This window comes from Astyanax mexicanus, chromosome 24 (genome assembly GCF_023375975.1).
Source record: "Astyanax mexicanus isolate ESR-SI-001 chromosome 24, AstMex3_surface, whole genome shotgun sequence".
Classification (NCBI taxonomy): Eukaryota; Metazoa; Chordata; class Actinopteri; order Characiformes; family Acestrorhamphidae; genus Astyanax; species Astyanax mexicanus.
The window spans coordinates 16,977,000-16,998,689 of record NC_064431.1 but is presented as its reverse complement, the minus strand read 5'-3'; the positions used below and the strand labels follow the sequence as shown (position 1 = coordinate 16,998,689).

The following is a 21,690-nucleotide window of genomic DNA, read 5'->3' as shown; positions in this document are numbered from 1 at the left end:
TTCTTCAGTCTACCCTGAGAAATTCAGCTTAGACACAGAACACCAAATAACACCAAATAAGGGCATAGGAGGACTACAAAATGATGCACAACCAGTAATGTTATATGTTATCTGCTGTTGAATGTAAAACATTTCAGTATTTATTTAATTATTCTTTTTCCTCTTCAGAGACGCCCTCGACCACCTGTGGTAAAGATGAGTTTACCTGCAGTAATGGGAAGTGTATCAGCTCTAATCTGCGCTGTAATTACTTTAATGACTGTGGGGATTACGGCTCTGACGAGATCAAGTGCGGCAAGAAAGGTGAGTGAGCTAACAGCGCTAATGCTAATGTTCCCTTCAATTCTTAGACAAAATATAATACAGTGGTGCTTGAAATCTTTTTTAATAGTTCTGCACAAATATAACCTAAAACATTATCAGAATTTTAAACAAAGGTTACTCTAAGAGCAAGGAGTGTAATAGTCGGCAAGCTCACAAAGAACCTCAGCGTAACTTCTAAGCAACCGAAGGCCTCTCTCACAATGGCTAATAATGTTAATGTTCATGAGTCCACCATCAGGAGAACACTGAACAACAATGAAGTGCATTGCAGGCTTTTACACAGAGAAAGCCACTGGTCTTGTTCGCAGTTTGGTAAAGATAATGTAGACAAGCCAGAATGCTATTGGAATAATGTTTTGTGGATGGATGAAACCAAAGTATAACATTAAACCAAATGCTAATGTTTGGAGAAAGGAAACACTGCATTCCAGCATAATAACCTTATCCAATCTGTGAAACATGGTGGTGGGGGTATCATGCTTTGGGCCTGTTTTGCTGCATCTAGACCAGGACAGTTCGCCTGCATTAATGAAACAGTGAATTTTGAATTATATTGAAGAATGTGAAAGGAAAATGCCAGGATATCTGTCTATAAACTAAATCTTAAGAGAAGGTTGGTCATGCAGCAGGACAACGACCCTAAGAACACATGTTGTTCTACCTAAGAATGAATCAAAAGGAATAAAGTTCATGTTTTGGAACGGCCATGTCAAAGTCTTGACTTTAATCCAGTCGAAAGTTATGGAAGGGCCTAAAGTGAGCAGCTAATGTGAGAAAATTTACCAACATCCCAGAGGTGAAGCACCCGAAATGCAGAAATCTAGAAATAAAAAGGTGCTGTATCTAATAGTTGTAGTTAGAAAGTGATTTACTGACAGAGCAGTTCTCTTCCAATTAATTTTTTTATTTTAAATCACAAGTGAAATAATGTGTAAATACTCGCGCAGTAGGCGGAGCTTCTGAGATCTGTTTGTGGTTTTATAGATTTTCTTTTTTTTTTATCAGTCCTCTTCAAATTAGGATTTTCTGTTCATATTTTAAAGCTGAGGTTGGGAAATGTTTACACAGATCATGTCTGTTGTAAAAGTTTAAAAAAGGCAGTTTTAAAGGAGTGTGGATGAAGAGAGGTTTAGGGGAATGTTTAGGGGAATTGGAACGAGGCCCAGAGAGCAATATTAGGGCTGTACACATGGAGCCCTCTGATTCCACTGGCCCGATTCTGGTGTAAATCTGTGTGTATGTGTTGACTTAGGACACTTTTGGGAAAGAATCTTAGAATACACACCAGCAAAATGGGGACGGCTTGGGAATTGGGGACAAAAATGCCGTCCCCAATTTGTTTACCTATATAGATGTGTTCAGCATGCTCCAGAGTGCATTTCCACCTTGAAATCTCTTTTCTTTGGACCCAGTTCTGGTGTAAATCTGTGTGTGTGTGTGTGTGTGTTTACAGACTCGGCTCTGAATGAGTGTAATCAGGACAGGAGTGTGTGTGGTGACGGGGATGAGGCTCACTGTGTGGTAAACGGAACCGATTCCTTCTGTTCCTGCAAACCTGGATTCTACAGAACCACCCAGCAGATCTGCACAGGTACAACTTTCTTTCTCTTTGTCAGACGTGTTCATTCTCTCACCAGTATTCACCAGTATAAACAGTAATTGTGAGTGGGTGTGATCTGTGTGCAGATGTGAACGAGTGCGGGGAGTTTGGGATCTGTTCCCACATCTGTAACAACACCAAGGGCTCCTATAAATGCAGCTGCCACCGAAACTTCAACCGGGTCAACCACACCTGCAAAGCTGGAGGTCAGTCTGTACTAGAAACCCACACCTTGCAGCTACACCCTAAACCTGCACCCTGCAGCTACACCCTAATCTCCCACCCTTCATCCTTAATGACATGCTTCAGCTACACCTTAAATCCTAAACCCATGCCCTGCACCTATATGACTGTGTTAAACCCGTGTGCTGTCTCCAGTGTTCTCAGAAGTTCTGATGGCTGTTTTTCTGCTGCAGGTACCGAGAGACAGGTTCTGTATGTGGCTGATGATAATGAGATCCGCAGTCTGTCTGTGGAGAACGAGAACTGGATATATGAGCAGGCGTTCCAGGGCAACGCCAACGTTCGAATCGACGCCATGGACCTGCACATTAAACGCAAGCGTGTCTACTGGACCAACTGGCATACAGGCAGGATCTCCGTTTATGAGTGGCCTACCACCGAAACGGCCTCGCCCAACTCCCACCGTAACCGCAGACAGACCGAGTCCAGAGTGACCGATCTGGAGGTGAGAGTTCAGAGGGGCTGGAGGGTCTATCTGTTAGCATTAATTATCTTACTGGGACTGAATGGGTTTGTTTGGATGGTGAATTCAGTGTTCCTCCGTTTTTGTTTTTTTCATCCCCTGCAGATTCCGAACCTGAAGATGCCGCGTGGAATCGCAGTGGACTGGGTGGCTGGAAACATCTACTGGACTGACTCAGGCCGAGACGTCATCGAGGTGGCTCAGATGAACGGACGCCATCGCAAGACTCTGATCTCGGGGATGATCGATGAGCCCTACGCCATCGTGGTGGACCCAACCAGGGGGTGAGAAACGTTGTGTCGGATGAGTCTGTTCATTCAGAGCCCTTGTTAAGATCTCATTTAAAACTTGCATTTATGAAAACATATCCTGACCTGTTTTGATGCTACAGAACGATGTACTGGGCAGACTGGGGCAACCATCCCAAGATCGAGACGGCAGCGATGGACGGCACCATGAGGGAGACACTGGTGCACGAGAACATCCAGTGGCCCACAGGTCAGTAGGAGCTGCAGAACTGGTACTAGATCATGTTCTATCTGTCTCTAGTCCAGTCTAGTCCAGTAATCGGTCTCTCTCTCGCTCTCTCAGGTCTGGCGGTGGATTATTTTAATGAGCGGCTGTACTGGGCTGACGCCAAGCTCTCTGTGATCGGCAGCGTGAGGCTGAATGGGTCGGATCCGGTCGTGGCTGTTAACAGCATCAAGAACAGTTGAGTCAATACCAGAGATAATCTACATGAACTAGGCCTAGTCTTCAACCTGTCTTTAAAGTGCAAGTCATCATTTATAACTGTTGTCTTTAATTTATGTAAGAAATTATGATTATGATGATGATGAAATTTTAAAATATAATCCAGTGCCACTAGACGCACAGATGGGTTTAAGTGATGGACCAACACAAAATAGCACATAACTGTGAAATGGGATGAACATTGTAATCAAATAAAATCTAAAAACGTTCAATCAATCCAGTTCAGCTGTGTAATTTAGTCACAGTAAAAACACACCTGTTCTGTTAAGGCTTTAGTTGATTGTTAGAGGAAACCAGTGACAGATTGAGCAAGGGGAGCTCTGATCAGAGAAGTAGTCAAGAGGCCCATGGTCACTCTGGAGGAGCTGCAGAAATCCACAGCTCAGTTGGGAAAATCTGTCCACAGGAGAAAGGAAGAGTGGCAAGAAGAAAACTATTGTTGAAATAAAGCAAAAAACATGTGAAATGGCAGTTATCCACAGTTTTCCACAAGCCATGTAGGGGACACAGCATAAATGTGAAAGAAGTTGCTGTGATCAGATGAGAACAAAGTTGAACTTTTTGGCCTAAATGCAAAGCACAATGTGTGGCGGAAATGTAACCAATGTGAAACTTGGTGGAGGCAGCATCACATTCTGTGGGGATGCTTTTCTTCAGCAGGGACAGGGAAACTGATAAGAGTGATTGGGAAGATGGATGGAGTTAAGTACAGAGCAATTCTGAAAAAAACTCTGTTGGAGTCTGTAAAAGAGTCTGCAAAGCAAAACTATGTCTTATTTTCGCTCCACTTCACAATGTTGTGCTACTTTGTGTTGTTCTTTAACCTAAAATCTCAATAAAGTTAATTTAGGTTTGTGGTTGTAAGGAGACAGAATGTGTGTGCTGTTTCTTTCCATGTTCTTTGTTGAAAGGTTATTGTATCATACAGTGTCCGATTTACTATCTGGCCCTGGATTCATCGTCTCTTTGCTTAATACCTGAAAGTCATAAAACTATAATTAAATCAGATCACAGGAATATTAGACTCACAACTTTTAAAACAACCGGTGTAAAAAAATGCTTGTGTAAAATCAAGAAAATCTTCTGCTAAATCAAGTGAAATTCTGGTTGGCATGTTTATCGTACATTATCTCTCTGTCACTCACTAACTCCTCCCACATAGATCTGCACCACCCCTTCAGCATCGATGTCTATGAGGACTACATCTACGGCATCACCTACCGCGACAATATTGTCTTCAGGGTCAACAAGTTTGGCAAGGGCAACGTGGAGAACCTGACCACCGGCATCAACCACGCCACCGACCTGGCTCTGTTCCACAACTACAAACAACCTGACAGTGAGTACTCGCCTGCTTCATAGACCAATCAGAGTCGCTGTAGTAAACATCAGTACGAGATCTGAGTGTACACTTTTAGTTTACCTCACAAGTGGCTTTTCCTCCAAGATTAATCTGAATTTTTTTGTTTGTGTGTGTGTGTGTGTGTGTGTTTTATAGTTACGAACCCATGTGACAAGATTAATCTGAATTTTTTTGTTTGTGTGTGTGTGTGTGTGTGTGTTTTATAGTTACGAACCCATGTGACAAGATTAATCTGAATTTTTTTGTTTGTGTGTGTGTGTGTGTGTGTGTGTGTGTGTGTGTGTGTGTTTTATAGTTACGAACCCATGTGACAGGAAAAAGTGTGAGTGGCTTTGTCTGCTGAGCCCCAGTGGTCCAGTCTGCACCTGCCCCAACGGTCACGTTCTGGACAACGGCACCTGTGTGGAGGTCCCGACACCCACACCTGTCGGTGAGCCTTTGGCTAAAGAAACAAACACACACACTTATATATTAGTGTATATTGATGTTATCTGAAAACCTGTAAAGAACGTCACATATTCTGTTCTTTTGATATACCGTATTTTACGCACTATAAGGCGCACTTAAAATCCCTTAGTTTTACGTTAATATTTGTCGTTGGAATGTGTTTTAGTGGAAAAAACCCACATTAAGTATTTAGACTATGGCTCTTAAGTAAGCTGGGTTGGCTCTGTGGTTCTGGAGTAACTCTGTCCTGCTAGTTTTCCTGCTGTATCACACAAACTCGTCTCAGTCAGGGCAAATAGTTAGTTGATTAGTTAGTTGTTTATTTGAATCAGGTGTGTTGTAATTAGTATAAACTTATGACTGTAATAAAATACTATGCTAGCTCTTTGGCCATTCAGCTAATGCTAATGTTCATGCTTTAGTTGAACTTTGGAAATCTAAGCTTACTGTAAATAAACAGAAGCACTTTACCCAAATAAACAGTCTCAGGAGAGAAATGTGTGTAGATTTACATCCAGCACTCATTTGACTGACTCTAAAATGTTTTTTTTTATTACAGTTTTGTTTAGTTAATTTAGCTTAGCTTTACAGGTCTACAGTTGCATTAAATGCGTTTATAATGCTGTGCACCTTATGTAAAAAATAGACTGGAAAATAGACATTTATTGATAGTGTGCCTTATAAATCACTCCATATGTGAATTTAACATAGAACCTGTGGACAAAAATCTAATGTTTTTGGGCTCCCTGTACAAGCCCCACAGCTCCATGGGTGTGTTATCTGGGATACAGCTGTGTGTGAACACCTGTACCTACTCAGTAGAAGGACTTACTTTTGATCACTTTCTCTCTGTCTGTCTCTCTGTCTGTCTATCTCTCTCTCAGCACCGATCGCACCGTGCCCTCTGCAGTGTCTGAATGGAGGCAGTTGTGAGCTTAACGCCAGGAAACAGCCGAAGTGTCGGTGCCAGCCTCACTACGGGGGCGAACGCTGTGAGATTAACCAGTGCCGGGATTACTGCCAAAATGGAGGAACCTGCACAGCGTCCCCTACAGGTACCCTGTTACACTACAGCTCAAACGTTTGAATCATATTGAAGTGCTACGCTGTTAAAATAGCAATTCGACAAAGTCAGAGGTCACCTGGTTTATTTCATGTTCCACCCAAAACACACACATGATTTATTAACAGAATTACTACACACCTTTTGCGCGTACTTTTTCCTGTCATTACGATAGCAAAGACACACGATATGGCTCTTCTTCAGTCTACAGTCAAAGTTTACTCTTATTGTCTGGTATAACAGTATTTAAAGGATTTACAGAGATTCATATTTTGTTTTGTGTTTTGTGCATCTCAGGTGCTCCTACCTGTCGATGTCGGACGGGCTTCACCGGACCCAACTGTAACCAGCGCACCTGCCAGGACTACTGCCAGAACGGAGGCAACTGCACCGTCAGCCGCGGCAACCAGCCCACCTGCAGCTGCCCCAGCGACGTACTGGGAGACCAGTGCCAGTTCCGTGAGTACCACAGCAGCACAAGCTAAAGGTTATCAGTAGTATCTATGTGGAGGAACAGTGAGTGATGCCACAGCCATCCATCAGTGACTGTGAGTCCCAGAGAGCAAAACTTTCCTCTCTCTTTCTATGTGGGTAGAAGGGTCTTTCTTCTCCTCCCCATCAATCAGCATGGGCAATGCTGACTGATGAAACCCAGCACAGACGTGTATTAACTAAAACAAGCAGAAGTAGCAGTTAGCATTTAGCATTTTCCTCCAAGCGTCTTGAGCTCTCCCAGTGCTGGTAGCATAATTCCAAGGAGCACTGATCAATCCATCATCCAAAAATGGAAAAAATATTCTACAACTGCAAACCTACCGAGACGTCCCGAGACATCCTAAACAGACAGATGTAAGGAGCAAGGAGAGCACTGGTTAGAAATGCAGCCAAGAGGCCCATGGTCACTCTGGAGGAGCTGCAGAAATCCCCAGCTCAGGTGGGAGAATCTGTCCACAAGAAGCTCAACAAATCTGGACTTTATGAAAGAGTGGCAAGAAGAAAACCAGATTGACAGATAGAAAGACATAGGAAGCGTTGATTGCAGTTTGCTCCAAGCCATGCAGGGGATGCATCAAACATGTGGAAGAAGGTTCTGTGGTCAACTTTTTGGCCTAAATGCAAATCACTGTGTGTGGCAGAAAAGTAACACTGTTATACTAAGTAACTATATAGGGGATATAAATACGTTTGAAGCCACTGTAAACAAGCTTAGTAGAAGAGGTGAGTGACGGTGTTTTCTCTCGGGTCCTGTAGGTATGTGTGATGGTCTGTGTAAAAACGGGGGGTCATGTCTGCAGTCCAGTGACGGGTCCCAACAGTGCCGCTGTCCCCCCCGCTACATCGGACAAACCTGCGAGGTGGACAAGTGCCATTACTGTCGGGACGGAACGTGCATTCCCACCAACAAGAACCAACCCGACGGAGACGTTACTTGCAGGTACACACACACCCACACCTACACACACACTCACTCACACACACATTCAGATACACACACCTGTATATGTGAAGCGTTCCGATGCTGGAGTGGACTGGTGTTAACTGGTTGAAAACTGGTGTTGTGTTGCAGATGTTCTAACGGTCTTGTTCAGGCCAGCTGTTATACCTGTGAAGGATACTGCGCTAATGGACAATGCTCTCTCAGCCCTGCAGAACTCCCTCAGTGCAAGTATGTAACACACACACACACACACTCATAAACCTTGTATCTCTAAAAACAATACTTTATAGGGGAAAAAACTTCCAATGCAAGTCAATGGAAAAAGATTTAATTCCAAGTCATTTTGGATGATTTTGGTCCAATCATCATAAAAAAAACTGTCAGATTTACAATATGGAGAAAATATTTTTGCATAATAGTCAGTAGACAATAAATAATGTGAATCATCATCTTTCTGTATATACAGCTCTGGAATTAATTAGGAGAACACCTCAGTTTCTGAATCAGTTTCTCTGATTTTGCTATTTATAGGTATTTGTTTGAGTAAAGTGAACATTGTTGTTTTATTCTATAAACTACGTACAACATTTCCCCTAAATTCCAAATAGAAATATTGTGGTTTAGAGAATTTATTTGCAGAAAATGACAAATGGCTGAAATAACAAAAAATATTATTTTTAGACCTCAAATAATGCAAAGAAAACAAGTGCATATTCATAAAGTTTTAAGAGTTCAGAAATCACAATTTAATCACAGTTTTTATGCATCTTGGCATGTTCTCCTCCACCAGTCTTACACACTGCTTTTGGATAACTTTTTGCCACTCCTGGTGCAAAAATTTAAGCAGTTCAGTTTGGCTTGTGATCATCCATCTTCCTCTTGATTATATTCCAGAGGTTTTCAATTTGATAAAATCAAAAAAACTCATTATTTTTAAGTGGTCTCTTACATTTTTCCAAACCTGTATGTGGTGTTATCTACATTGTAAATTAATTTGAAGGACTGTATATAACAAAAACTGCAGGGGATCAACTACTGAACATTGTGGATCTCTAATGTATAACTTTCAGTGGGGGTCAATGTTACAATCTTGCATTCTAAGACTAAGGCCCAATCCAATTTTACCACTTAGCCCTACCTCTCTGTTTTGTTTGCGCACACCTAGGGGTTGGGTATCCTAAGTCTACTGGCTCAAATTTAAGATAAAAACAATATAATGAATAACTAATAAATTCACATTACAGAGAAAAACAGCAAAATATATACTAATATTAAAGGTCTGTTCCTGGTTTATAGGTGTCCCCCTGGGTGGGAGGACCACCGCTGTGCGACCCGCTCCCCCAGTGTGATTGCAGAATCCGGAGGCCGTGAGTACTGACTCCCCTACACTGTCCAAGATCAGTGCTGTTTCAGGGGTTCTGTTAATTAAATTAGTATTTTAGTCTCTTTAGAACCTCTGAAAAAGATTTTTGATAGGGTTAAAAGGGCAATAAATGCCTATTTATTAGTTTAAAAATACAAATAATTATCCAAACTGCAGACTGATCACTGCTGATTCAATCAATCAGTATTCACTTGATGATCAATAATCCATAATTCTGACTGTGTGTGTAGGTACAGCATCCATAGTGATTCCTGTGGTGCTGTTGCTGCTGCTGGTGCTGCTGATTGTTGGGGCCATGCTGTGGTACAGGAAGAGGATGCAAGGGTGAGTGTGTTGATAAAGAACTGCCCCCTTCATAGATTAGCTCCACCTACTCAGCATACAGCAATTAGGCTCCACCCATTCATCCTACAGCAGCTTATCCCCACCCATTCATTCTACCGCAGTTTAGCCACACCTATTGAATAATAATGGCTTCTTCTGTTCTCCTCAGGTCTGGCAAATGTGGCGCCAGTCTGCCTGGGTAACGATTGTTGGGGTTTCTGTTTCATGTCGTGTTGTGTCTTTGTTTTTTCTTTTTGACCCCCCCCATTGCCCCCAACCCCCTGAACGATTCTGACCCAGAGGGGGAAGGAGGTGATCTATTCAAACACAGTGAGAGGAATAGATCCAGCTCTGTCAGAACCGGAGAACCGGTCCCGTCACTTCTGACCAGGGCTGGTTCTGATCTGTCCTGTGGGGAACGTGTCGTCTGTCCAAACCCAGTGTTCATCAGAACAAGACAGCGTAACAGTGCTAGATCTGGGGCAGTTTAGCTCCACCCCCTCAATCTACATAAATGTAGCTCCACCCCCTCATTCAGTTTAGTTCTTACCCCCTCTGTATACAACAGTTTAGTTTACTTGTCCTACCTACACCAATTTGGCTCCCCTCCCCTCATTCTACAGCAAATTAGCTGAACACCCTCAGTTGTACAGCAGTTTAGCCCCACCCCCTCAGTCAACAGCAATTTAACCCCACCCCCTCAGTCTACAGCAATTAAGCTCCACCCCCTCAGTCTACTGCAAGTTAGCTCTACCCCCTCTGTATACAACAGTTTAGTTTTACATGTCCTGCCTACACCAATTTGGCTCCCCTCCCCACAGTCTTACAGCAGTTTAGCCCCACCCCCACAGTATAAAGCATCTCAGCCCCACCCTCTCAGCCTACAACAATTTAGCCCCACCCCCCCAGGTCTACAACAATTTAGCCCCTCCCCCTCAGTCTACAACTATTTAGCTCCACCCCTCAGTCTATAACAATTTAACTCCACACCCTCAATATTACAGTAATTTAGCCCCACCCACTCAGTCTACAGCAATTAAGCCCCACCCCTCCAGGTCTACAGCAATTTAGCCCCACCCCCTCAGTCTACAACAATTTAGCTCCACACTCTCAATCTTTAAGTAATTTAGCTCCACCCCCGAGGTCTACAACAATTTAGCCCCACCCCCTAAGTCTACGACAATTTAGCTCCACACCCTAAATATTACAGTAATTTAGCCCCACCCCCTCAGTCTACAGCAATTTAGCCCCACCCCCTAAGTCTACGACAATTTAGCCCCACCCCCGTAGTCTACAACAATTTAGCCCCACCCATGTTGCCTACAGCAATTTAGCCCCCCCCTTAAATTTTACAGCAATTGAGCTTCACCCCTCAATCTTACAGTAATTTAGCCCCACCCCGTCAGCATACAGTAGTTAAGCTCCACCGCCTGAGTCTACAAATATTTAGCCCCACCCTTGTAGTCTACAGAAATTTTGCTCTACCCCTCAGTCTACAAATATTTAGCTCCACCCCTCAATCTTACAGTAATTTAGCTTCACCCCTCCGTCTTACAGTAATTTAGCTCCACCTCTTAGTCTTACAGTAATTTAGCTCCACCCCTCACTCTTACAGTAATTTACCTCCACCTCTTAGTCTTCCGCAATTTAGCTCCACTCTATCAGCCTACAGCAATTTAACTCTACCTCGTCAGTCTTAGAACAACTTGGTTTTACCTGTCCAATTTACACCAATTTAGCTCCACCTCCTCAGTCTACAGCAATTTTAACTCCACCTCTTCAGCCTAGAGCTGTTTAGCCCCACCCATTCAACCTACAGTTCCTGTGGATGATTTGTAGCAGTGTTTATCCTGCATGCCTAAAACACCTCCAAACCATAGTCCCACCCCTCACCTTATAGCTCCACCCCTCACCACGTAATACCATGTAATATTGTGTAATATTAAGTAATATTGAGCAGGTCAGGTGTGATTGGCTGGCTGGTGGGCGTGTGTTCCGGTGAGCTCTGGGTTTAGGCTGTTTGTGAGTTGTTGTTTTAATGAGGCTGTTCCAGACTGTGACTGTTGGTGGCGCTGTTGTGTTGTGGCTGATCTCCGTTCTGCTGCTATGCTGAGGTAATGTGTACATCTAGAACCTGTTTATTCTAAACATAAAGATCTCGGTTCCTCTCTGCGGTTCTTCAGGGCTAAAGGGTTCCAGCACCAGCGGATGACAAACGGAGCGATGAACGTGGAGATCGGGAACCCGGCGTATAAGATCTACGAGGGGGAACAGGACGACGACGTGGGAGAGCTGCTGGACACAGACTTCACACTGGACCCGGACAAGGTGAGGCGGGTCTGATGGTTCTGAAGGTCATTTATTAAGAAATAAACAAAATGCCAAAGTGTAGAATTTAAACCATTATTTTACACTGGGGCTATAACATAGCTTGCACCCCATCAATCAGCATGGAGCTACCTGTAGGTCAACCTTATGCATGCTTCAATCCTATATACAGTCAGGTCCGGTTACATCATCTAGGACCACACCTAAGATAGAAATTTCAGGGCAAGGGTCAACTTCTCTGTTACACATACAGTGTTGAAAAAAGTGTTTGCACCTTTTATTATTTCTTATTTTTTGCATGTTTGTTCCTCCTAAAAGTTCAAGATCATCAAACAATTTTTAATATTATTCAAAGACAACACAAGTAAACACAAAATGCAGTTTTTAAATGAAGTGTTTACTATTAAGGGAGAAAAAAAATTAAACCTACATGACCCTGTGTGAAAAACTCAAAGCAAACTCAAGGCCTGCAATGTGCCAAGACGAAAAGCACTGCTGAGTAAGAAAAACACTAAGGCTCGTCTTAATATTGCCCAAAAACATTTTGATGATCCCCAAGACTTTTGGGAAAATACTCTGTGAACTGATGGGACAAAAGTTGACATTTTTGAAAGGTGTGTGTCTCATTACATCTGGTGTAAAAATAACACTGCTTTCCAGAAAAGAAACACCATACCTACAGTAAAACATGGTGGTGGTAGTGTAATGATCTGGAGCTGTTTTGCTGCTTCAGGACCTGGATGACTTGCTTTGATAAATGGAACTATGAATTCCGCTGTCTACCAAAAAGACCTGAAGGAGAAAGTTTGGCCACTTGTTTAAAATAAGAACAACAGCCTACAAGCCACACTGTTCAAGTTTTGAGTTCTGATCAATCAAACTGACCTGTCTGACCCTGAACACGCTCTGAAGTGGCGACAAACCTGATCTAAATATGACTCTTCCGTTTTCTCTTCCAGCCGACAAACTTCACGAACCCGGTGTACGCCACGCTCTACATGGGAGGCCAGAACAGCCGTAACTCTCTGGCGAGCACCGACGAGAAGAAGGAGCTGCTGTCCCGGGGAGACGAGGAGCCGCTGGTGGATCCGCTGTCATAGACTGTTCTAGACTCGCGGTCCAGAACATCCAACACACCCCCTTTGCCTTTATCCAGTAAAAATCGAGCAGGAGGAGCAGCGCCGATTCCGCGTGAACACTGTATAAATGTATAAATGAAGGACTACTTTTGTAATTGATCGCAGTATTATATTTTCTTCTTTTGGTCCGAAACGACGAACGGTGACTTACAACAAAAAAAGCTACATTTTCTACACGATTTTTGAATTTTCCTTTTGAATTTTTTTGTCATCCCACCCTTCTACCTTAACTAGCCTCTACCTCTCAGCAAAACGGAATCGGAAGAAAACGCAGTATTAAAAAAAATTGGAACAAATTAAATTTTTTTATTTTTGTATGAATTGTATAGAGAAACGAATATTGTTCCATCTCAGTAGTGCCAACTCGTTCTAGATCACATTGGGGGGGCGGGGCCAGAACCGAGCCGAAGTGTCTGAGTCTGTACAGCGTCTGTACAGCACCTGTAAAATCTCACTTCCATATTTAGCATTTCTTTATTTTATTCCATAGATGTACGTTCTAGCATAGCCACGGCTTTTACAGTTCCTACACCGCAAACACAAAACTACACCTGCAGGAGAACGCGTTGTTTCCTTTTGTTTGTTCGTTTGTTTGTTTTTTGATTAATATTGTAAACGCTAATACAAAAATAACGGTTGAGCAGAAGAAGAGCAGTCAGGAAAGTTTGAGTCACGTTCTAACGGAAGCGCCATGGTTCCGTACTGTTCCTGCGGTTTGTGCATTCATAACCCAGAGTGCTGCCATTATCAGTCTCGGTCAGGGGGCGGAGCTTAGTTTAACGGGTTTCAGTTAAGTGAGAGTGTAAAGAATGCTTGGTTTTATCGCTTTCACATTTTTGCATTTTTTGCTTTTTCATCCTCACTGCGTGCACTCTTACAAATAACGGTTCCTCAGAGGTTCTTGGTCTGGATGTGATTTACATAATCTAGAACCTCGAGTGTGAGAGTTCAGAGTTATATGAACTTTAAAATTACAGATCTTAACATTTATAACGTTCACAAATGTGGTTGTCTGTTGAAGGGTCCCTTAGGACTTACACATTCTCAGACTGGTTCTAAGTGTTCCAGAGTTCTGTATTTCCAATACAGGTTCTGTGACTCCACTGAACCCTATTTAATACATGGCAGAGAACCTTTTTTTAAAGTATAAAACTGTAAATGTTTCAAATTCAGTTGGACCTTTTTTCCTAGGACATTTTTGAAGCAGGTTCTAGGCAGTCCAGTTATTTGCCCCACATGTACTTTACCTTTTCAGGAAAATGTGAAAAGGGTTCCACAGTTCCAAAAAAAGGGTTCTAATGCTTGGTTGGGATTTGAAAGATTGTCTGTGGGTCTGTCTATAATCATTAGCTTTGCTAAAGAACACTTTAACCATGTTTAAAAGTGTACGGGCCGAGAATATCTTCTTTAGGAAGCCAAATATGGTTCTTCTACCTTAGGGTTCCTGTTTGGTTCCGTAGTTTTGAGTGTGGGCGTGGTCTTGCGTTGCTTCTGCATGGGGCAGGTCAGTCGTGTCGGTGAAGACAATGTTTCTGTTTAAAGTTCTGCTCTCAGATTCTCAGTCATGTGTAAGGAAGTATAATCACGCCACTTTCAGTTCCGTCGAGAACCGTTTCCCGGTTCGGTTTGCTCATTTCTGCGCAGTCGTATTTACAGATGAGCGCTTTTATAGTACGAAGTGCATGGAGGCTCAAGCGTAGTTCTGGGACGAGAATAATGTTTAATTCTGCTGGAGTTCTTTACAAAATAAATAACATTTGTTATAAATAAAACAAAACACCTTAAACCTGCACAGCCTCAGCGTCTCCTTCACCTGCTTTCCTGCATATGGTCCGTTTATATCAGTTCTGTAATGTAGAGATAGCGTGAAGAAATCCAGATCTATAAATAATAAACCCCATAATAAAGGGCTGTCGGGAAGGCATTAGCCTAAAAGCTACAAAAGCACCCTATCTGTTCATTTCACCAGAGCTTCAGAAACAAGTTTCCCTTTTTATGTTTTGTTTGTAAAACTTCCATATTTTGTGTTGTGTGCAACGGTGTGAAAAGTGTTCCTATTCATTACTCAGGTAATAAAGTATAGATAATAGGGTTTAAAAATACTTTTGCAGAAGTTACAGTATCAACTCAAGCTTTTTACTCAAGTAAAAGTATAAAAAGTACTGGTTTCAAAATTACTCAAAGTATAAAAGTAAAAGTAATATAAGGAGAAAAAATGCCATTAAGAACAAAAGCTTAGGCCGCACTACAGGGATTTTCTAAAAGCCATAATGAATATAATGTTACGTTAAATTGTTAATGTTGATAAATTTGGGATGCACTAGGCTCCCAGTTTCAGCTGCATATACAGCTCTAGAAAAAATTAAGCACTTCAGTTTCTAAATCAGTTTCTCTGATTTTGCTATTTATAGGTATATGTTTGAGTAAAATTAACATTATTGTTTTATTCTTTAAACTACTGACAAACATTTCTCCCAAATTCCAAATAGAAATATTGTCATTTAGAGCATTTATTTGCAGAAAAGGAGAAATGGCTGAAATAACAAAAAAGATGCAGAGCTTTCAGACCTGAAATAATGCAAAGAAAACAAGTTCATATTCCTAAAGTTTAAGGAGTTCAGAAATCAATATTTGCTGGAATAACCCTGGTTTTTAATCACAGTTTTTATGCATCTTGGTATGTTTTGTTGGATGGCTTGTGTTCATCAATCTTCCTCTTAATTATATTCCAGAGGTTTTCAATGTGGGAAAACAGAGTTGTATACCATTTTTTTTTTTGACCAATTTTTTATTACTTTTGATACCGTTATTAGTTTTACAATGAGTCAACAACACAAAAAAACAAACAGCAAACAAAATCACCCTCCCCGACCCCTCACCCTCCCCGTCCCCCTCACCCTCCCCGTCCCCCTCACCTTCCCCGCCCCCCCTTCACTCTTCCTTGCCCCTTACCGCACCCTCCCCTTCCCTAGGTGTGTTGATGGATCATCATACAAACAGAGATCAACCTATCGGACAGTACAATATAGAAAAAAAAAGAACAAAATAAAACATTCATATAAGCCATTAAGGGATTAATAAAGCCTCCATAGCTTGTAGTGCATCTTTCCAGGCAATAATAGTTCTTTGTTTGGCACCATGCATGCGGGCAACTGACAACTCCATTGAAATTATATCAAGCGCCGTCAAAATCCACTGATGGCGTGAGACATGATGTGGAGGGTTCCATGTATTTACCAGCACCTTTTTCGCTGCTGTTAGAGCACAAAGTAAAAGTCTCTTCTGTTGCACTGAAATGGTAAGTGAGGAAAAATCATTCAAAAGAAAAACAAGCGCGGAGCATGGAACATTATGGTTCAATAGAGCTGTGAGATCCATGGAGATCTGGCGCCAGAATTTATTAACTTCATCACAAAACCAAAAATAATGCAAAAAAGTACCAAGCTCCCCTGAAGAGCATAAATTACAAATTGGAGACCGCGATAAATGCATATGAAATCGTCTTTTTGGTGTAAGGTAAAATCTATGTAGAAATTTCCAGTGTATTATTTGGTGATCAGGATTCTTTGAAGATAGACTGATAATTTCCCACGCCGAATTCTCAAAAAAATCCGGGTCTTCTAAATCTAGATCCTTTGCCCAAATAGCAGCCAGCCCAAGCTGCTTATATGAGGCTCTGATTAAAAAGGTATAAATATTTGAAGCAGAGGAAGATTGGCTACTGGGATAGATCACTTCAAGCATTGGGTGGGGCTTTAGTACACAGTTTAGAGAGGTTCTGTGTGGCCAAAGAGCCGATTTAAGTTGCAGATACCTAAAGAAAGTGGATCTAGGTAGATTAAATTGCTCACTGATGTCTTGGAAAGACCTTAAGCCATTTTCATCACAGATATCACCAAGCGTAGAAACTCCCCTGCTCTCCCATTGGGGACAAACAAAGGGAGCATTTCCTATTAACAAATTGTGATTACGAAAGAGTGGAGAGTGCTTGTGCCATTTCACATGCGAGTTTGATTGCCTAACAGTTGTTCGCCAGGTTAATATAAGGTGAGAGATTACTGGTCCAAAATATAATTTACAATGTCTAGTTGGAATTTCACAGAATATAAGATCCTGTAACTTATAGGGAGCTATGAGAGCCTCTTCTACCGAGCGCCAAGAACTCTGTGCTTGCGGGTTCAACCATGTTGACAAAGGTTTTAAAGTAAAGGCTTGAGCATATTTCTTGAAATCCGGAAAAGCAAGACCACCATCTGCCTTACATCTCTGTAAAGTGGACAGCTTTATTCGAGGTCTTTTGCCATTCCAAATATAAGTAGACAATATCTTTGAGAATGTATCCCAACAGTTTATGGGGGCGGGCAGAGGCAGCATATAACTGAAGAAATTTAATCTAGGTAAAATATTCATTTTTACCACTGCAATCCTGGCATGCAAAGAGGTAGGCAAATGTGCCCAATTAAGTGCATCTATCTTAATTTGTTTAAGTATCTTGCTAAAATTTTTAAGGACAATCTTATTTACACAGGGATATATGTCTACCCCCAAATACCTAAAATGTTTCACCACAGGAATGTGAGTTGGTAGTGAACTAGGTTCGAGATCAAAGTTCAAGGGAAGGAGCAAAGATTTATCCCAATTTATTTTGTAGCCTGAAATCTTTCCGAAATCATTAAACAAATCAAGCAGGGCTGGGATTGACAAAATAGGCCTGTCCAAAAATAACAAAATATCGTCAGCATAAAGGGAAATATAATGATGGGAATCCTTTACTGTAATAGGTGAGCTAGGCATCAATTTGCGCACTGCTTGAGCGAGGGGTTCTAGTGATATTGTAAAGAGAAGGGCTGACAAAGGGCACCCTTGACGAGTGCCCCTCCCTAAAGAGAACGGAGAAGAACATTTATTACCTGTAAGGACCATTGCAGAAGGGTTTGCATATAATATTTTGATCATAGAGATAAAGCGCGCCCCAAAGCCAAAGTGCTCCAATGCAGACCACAAATAAGGCCATTCCAGCCTGTCAAAGGCCTTCATAGCATCAAGTGATAATACGGCCCAATCCGTCATCGACGTGTCTGCAGCGTGAATAATGTGCAGAAGGCGTCTAATATTGTCAGCCGCTGAGCGTGACTTTATAAAGCCTGTCTGATCACAGTAAATTATTACGGGCATAAGAGATTCTAAACGACTGGCCAATATCTTTGCAAATAACTTGATGTCTACGTTTATAAGAGATACTGGCCGATAGCTGCTGCAAAGTGTTGGATCTTTATCTTTTTTAAGCAGTAATGAGATTAAAGCTATATTTACATCTTTATGAAATTCACCCTCATTTAAAGAATAGTTAAACATTTCTAACATCAAAGTTCCCAGCTCCTCCCAGAAAAATAAATAAAACTCGGCTGGTATCCCATCCAAACCTGGTGACTTCCCTTTATTCATCTGATAGAGGGCCTTTTTCAATTCCGAAAGAGAAATATCTTGATCTAAGTGAGATGTCTGTTCCGTGGAAAAATGTGGTAAATCTAAGGATTGAAAAAAGGAAGCAAAATCCAGAGCTTCACTTGAGATTTCAGATGCATATAGCTTTGAAAAGAAACTACAGAAAACATTATTAATTTGTGTTTGATCCGTAACAAAGACTCCATCATGCGACTTTACTGTTATACTTGAGAGTTTTTCATTACTCCTGAGCTTCTGGGCTAACAGATGACTAGGCCTACTTCCATTAACATAGTAATTTTGTCTGACTCGCTTGATAAGGAATTCTGCTCTTTCTCTCAGTAAAATGTTTAGCTCGTTTTTAATGACAACTATTTGTTTTGACCTAACATCAGAGAAGGAGTACTGATTGGACTTTTCTAGAGCATCAAATTTCATTTCAAATTCGGATATCTTCTGTCTGCGCCATTTCTGCCGCCACGAGGCATAAGCAATAGAATTATCTCTAATGAATCCTTTCAGCACTCCCCACAAAACTCTTGGATCGTCCACTGAGCCCTGGTTAAAATGAAGGAATTCTGACAACTTACTCCTAAATTGAGAGCAAAAATCCTCATCATATAACAAATTTGTATTAAAGCGCCATCTAGCCACTCGACCATGAAATGTAGCAATACGTAGTCTAGCAAAAACACTATGATCAGAGAGACATTGGCCAGATACATATAGTACTAATCTCTGAGACGAGGGTGCTGGATATGAACAAAAAATCGATTCTAGAATAGGATTTGTGTCTTGCAGAAAAAAACGTATATTGCCTAGCAGTCGAATTAAAATGTCGCCAGCAATCGAGCAGAGATAGAGTGGATATACAATGCTTAAGTTCTAAACTAGAAGCTAACTGATTATGAGAGAGGTCGCTCCTTGGTCTATCTAAATGATAATCAATCACTGCATTCATGTCAGCTCCCACCACAAGCTCAAAGTCAACTAGGTTATTTAGAAAATTTAACAGAAAAGGAAAAAAACTGGGATCTCTAGGAGTGGGAGCATAAACTGATACAAAGGCTATTTTCCGGTTTCCCACCATTGTAGTTATATATGTAATTCTCCCATCTTCATCACTTCCCGGCCATGCCAAAACTTCAAGCTGTTTTTTAGTGAACCAATCTTTGGTCGACTTTGCCGCATGAGCCGGTGCAAGATCCTGTTGAAATATGAAGTCTTCTTCGCCGAACTGTTCCTAAACAGACAGAATCAGGAACGTTTCCAGAACATCTTGATATACGGCAGCATTGACAGTCTTCTTGAGGAAGCAGAGTTTCCCTACACCTCGAGCGGACATGCATCCCCAGACCATAACGCTCTGGGGAAACTTGACGGATCTTTTCACGCACTCGTGGTTGTAGGTTTCGCCACCACGACGCCAGACACGAGGACCTTGGTCACCGAAGGAGATGCAGAAGCGTGATTCGTCACTGAAGACCACTTTCTGCCAGTCTTCAGCAGTCCACTCGCCGTGTTCTTTGGCCCACTTCAGCCGTTTCTCCATTTGTTTCTTGTTCAGCACCGGTTTTACTGCTGGAACGCGAGATTTGAAGCAGAGTTCGCGCATACGACGGTAAGTGGTTGATCTGGAGACGTCAGCGCCGGTCTGCTTGTTCCACAAGTCGGTGAGCTCGGAAGTGGACTTGAACCGGTTGCTGACTGCGATCTTTCTCAGCTGCTTGTTGTCGCGAGCAGAAGTTTTCCGGACGCCGGAACAGTTGGTGCGCTTGCTGCAGTTTTTCTTGAGAGCTTTGCAGACGGCTGATGCCGAGCTGCTCAGCAATTTTAGTTTGGGTCAAGCCTTGTTGGCGAAGGGCTTGAATTTGAGCCACTATTCCGGTTGAGAGGTTACCATGCTTACCCATGATTGATTTTACAACTTAGAAATTCTACTCAACCCTGACTTTATACTGCACAGTGAACACTCTTCACAGAAAACAAAAAATCGAGCATTTATTCTAATTCAATGAAACGGTTTCTCCATTATTCTAATTCAATAAAACAACAGTGTCACAGTTAAATGGCCTAAATGGGCCTTTTGGAAAGCTCAGCTGAGCAATTTTTTTTCCAGGTAACAAGTTCTGTGATTAGTCTAACGAGTAGGACAGGTGCAGTGAACACCTGATTTGCTTTCTGCACAAAAAATGCATTCAAAGAATTTCATGATTGCACTATTTCAAATTATTCTAATTCGTTGACCAGCACCTGTAATATCAAACAATTACACACCAACTACACACCTTTCAGGAACATTAAGATCAACACAACCCATATCCCCCTGAGAACACGAACAGAATAGGACTGGGTATCGAACAGACCCACGTCCACAACCCCCTCCCCAACTTAAGGTCCGTGGCAGCGACATTGACTTAGCTAGCCGCCAGGTTGGTTCAACACGACCATCCCTCTTAATGTCTCAAATATAAACAGAAGGAGTGAGTCCCATCTATAAAAGTAAAGAGATCATATAAAAAGAGAAACCAAAATAACTATCGGTAACATATCAGCGCACACAGCTGTTGATAACTGGGTACCAGCCTGATTCAAGAAGATGCAGGGGCAGCCGGCAGGAATCGCTGGGCTTCCTCAGGAGTCTGCAATAAATGCGATTCTCCGTTTTGAATCACCTTCAGAACCACTGGGTAAAGGAGGAAAGACTGAACTCCTGCCTCCCTCAGAGCCTTCCTCACTGTGGTGAAAGCGCTGCGTTTCTTGGCCGTCGCCGGAGAGAAATCCGGGAAAAAACTCAGATGCGCACCGTTCCAGGTCGGACGACCCGCGCTCCTACTTTCTTTAAGTATGAGGTCTCGGTCGTTGTACCTGAGCAGGCGGAATATGAAGGCGCGGGGTCTTCTGCGATCCATCGAGACCCTGGAGTAGATACGGTGGGCACGCTCAACTTCAAACTCCCGGCCGGACAACCCTGGTAGCCAGACCTGGAGATGCTTTTTGACGAAGCCGATAGGGTCGTCCTTCTCCGCTCCCTCCGGTAGACCGAGAATGCGCAGGTTGTTCCGGCGGCTCCGGTCCTGCAGATCAACCACCATCCGTTCGAGGGTGACTAGACGCTCAGAGTGCTCCAACAGAAGTTTCTTCTGCTCTCTTTGCTCGCCCATGAGGTAGTCTAACTTTGAACACACACTTTGAAAAGTAGTCATGTGCGTAGAGAATTCTTCCCGCATAGCAGAAAACTCCGCCATTATCGTCTGCTCCAGCCGCACGAGGGGATCCGCCATGTTGTACTGAGGCGATGGTGAGTTAGATTTCACCTTCTTTTTTGTCGGCGATGAATTCGGGGAAAAAGGCAGCTGTTTTCTGCTCAAAGACA

General features: G+C 42.3%; 1 protein-coding gene across 5 annotated transcripts in view; it reads left to right on the top strand.

The window, feature by feature from the left end:
* lrp1aa (low density lipoprotein receptor-related protein 1Aa) overlaps positions 1-14,659 on the top strand; it is a 187,080-nt gene extending 172,421 nt beyond the window's left edge. For 4 of the 5 annotated variants that reach the window (XM_049471909.1, XM_049471912.1, XM_049471910.1 and 1 more), the window contains 17 exons: positions 169-303; positions 1,778-1,915; positions 2,011-2,130; positions 2,341-2,612; positions 2,736-2,914; positions 3,022-3,128; positions 3,222-3,341; positions 4,546-4,722; positions 5,042-5,176; positions 6,078-6,248; positions 6,554-6,715; positions 7,508-7,691; positions 7,824-7,922; positions 8,991-9,061; positions 9,309-9,402; positions 11,586-11,730; positions 12,690-14,659. In XM_049471909.1, the coding sequence (XP_049327866.1) occupies positions 169-303; positions 1,778-1,915; positions 2,011-2,130; positions 2,341-2,612; positions 2,736-2,914; positions 3,022-3,128; positions 3,222-3,341; positions 4,546-4,722; positions 5,042-5,176; positions 6,078-6,248; positions 6,554-6,715; positions 7,508-7,691; positions 7,824-7,922; positions 8,991-9,061; positions 9,309-9,402; positions 11,586-11,730; positions 12,690-12,830 (2,450 nt within the window). In that variant the 3' untranslated portion in view covers positions 12,831-14,659. Of the gene's footprint in view, positions 1-168; positions 304-1,777; positions 1,916-2,010; positions 2,131-2,340; positions 2,613-2,735; positions 2,915-3,021; positions 3,129-3,221; positions 3,342-4,545; positions 4,723-4,881; positions 4,971-5,041; positions 5,177-6,077; positions 6,249-6,553; positions 6,716-7,507; positions 7,692-7,823; positions 7,923-8,990; positions 9,062-9,308; positions 9,403-11,585; positions 11,731-12,689 lie in introns of those variants that run through there. The other variant, XM_049471913.1, reaches the window with a different exon arrangement.
* Positions 14,660-21,690: the final 7,031 nt, after the last annotated feature.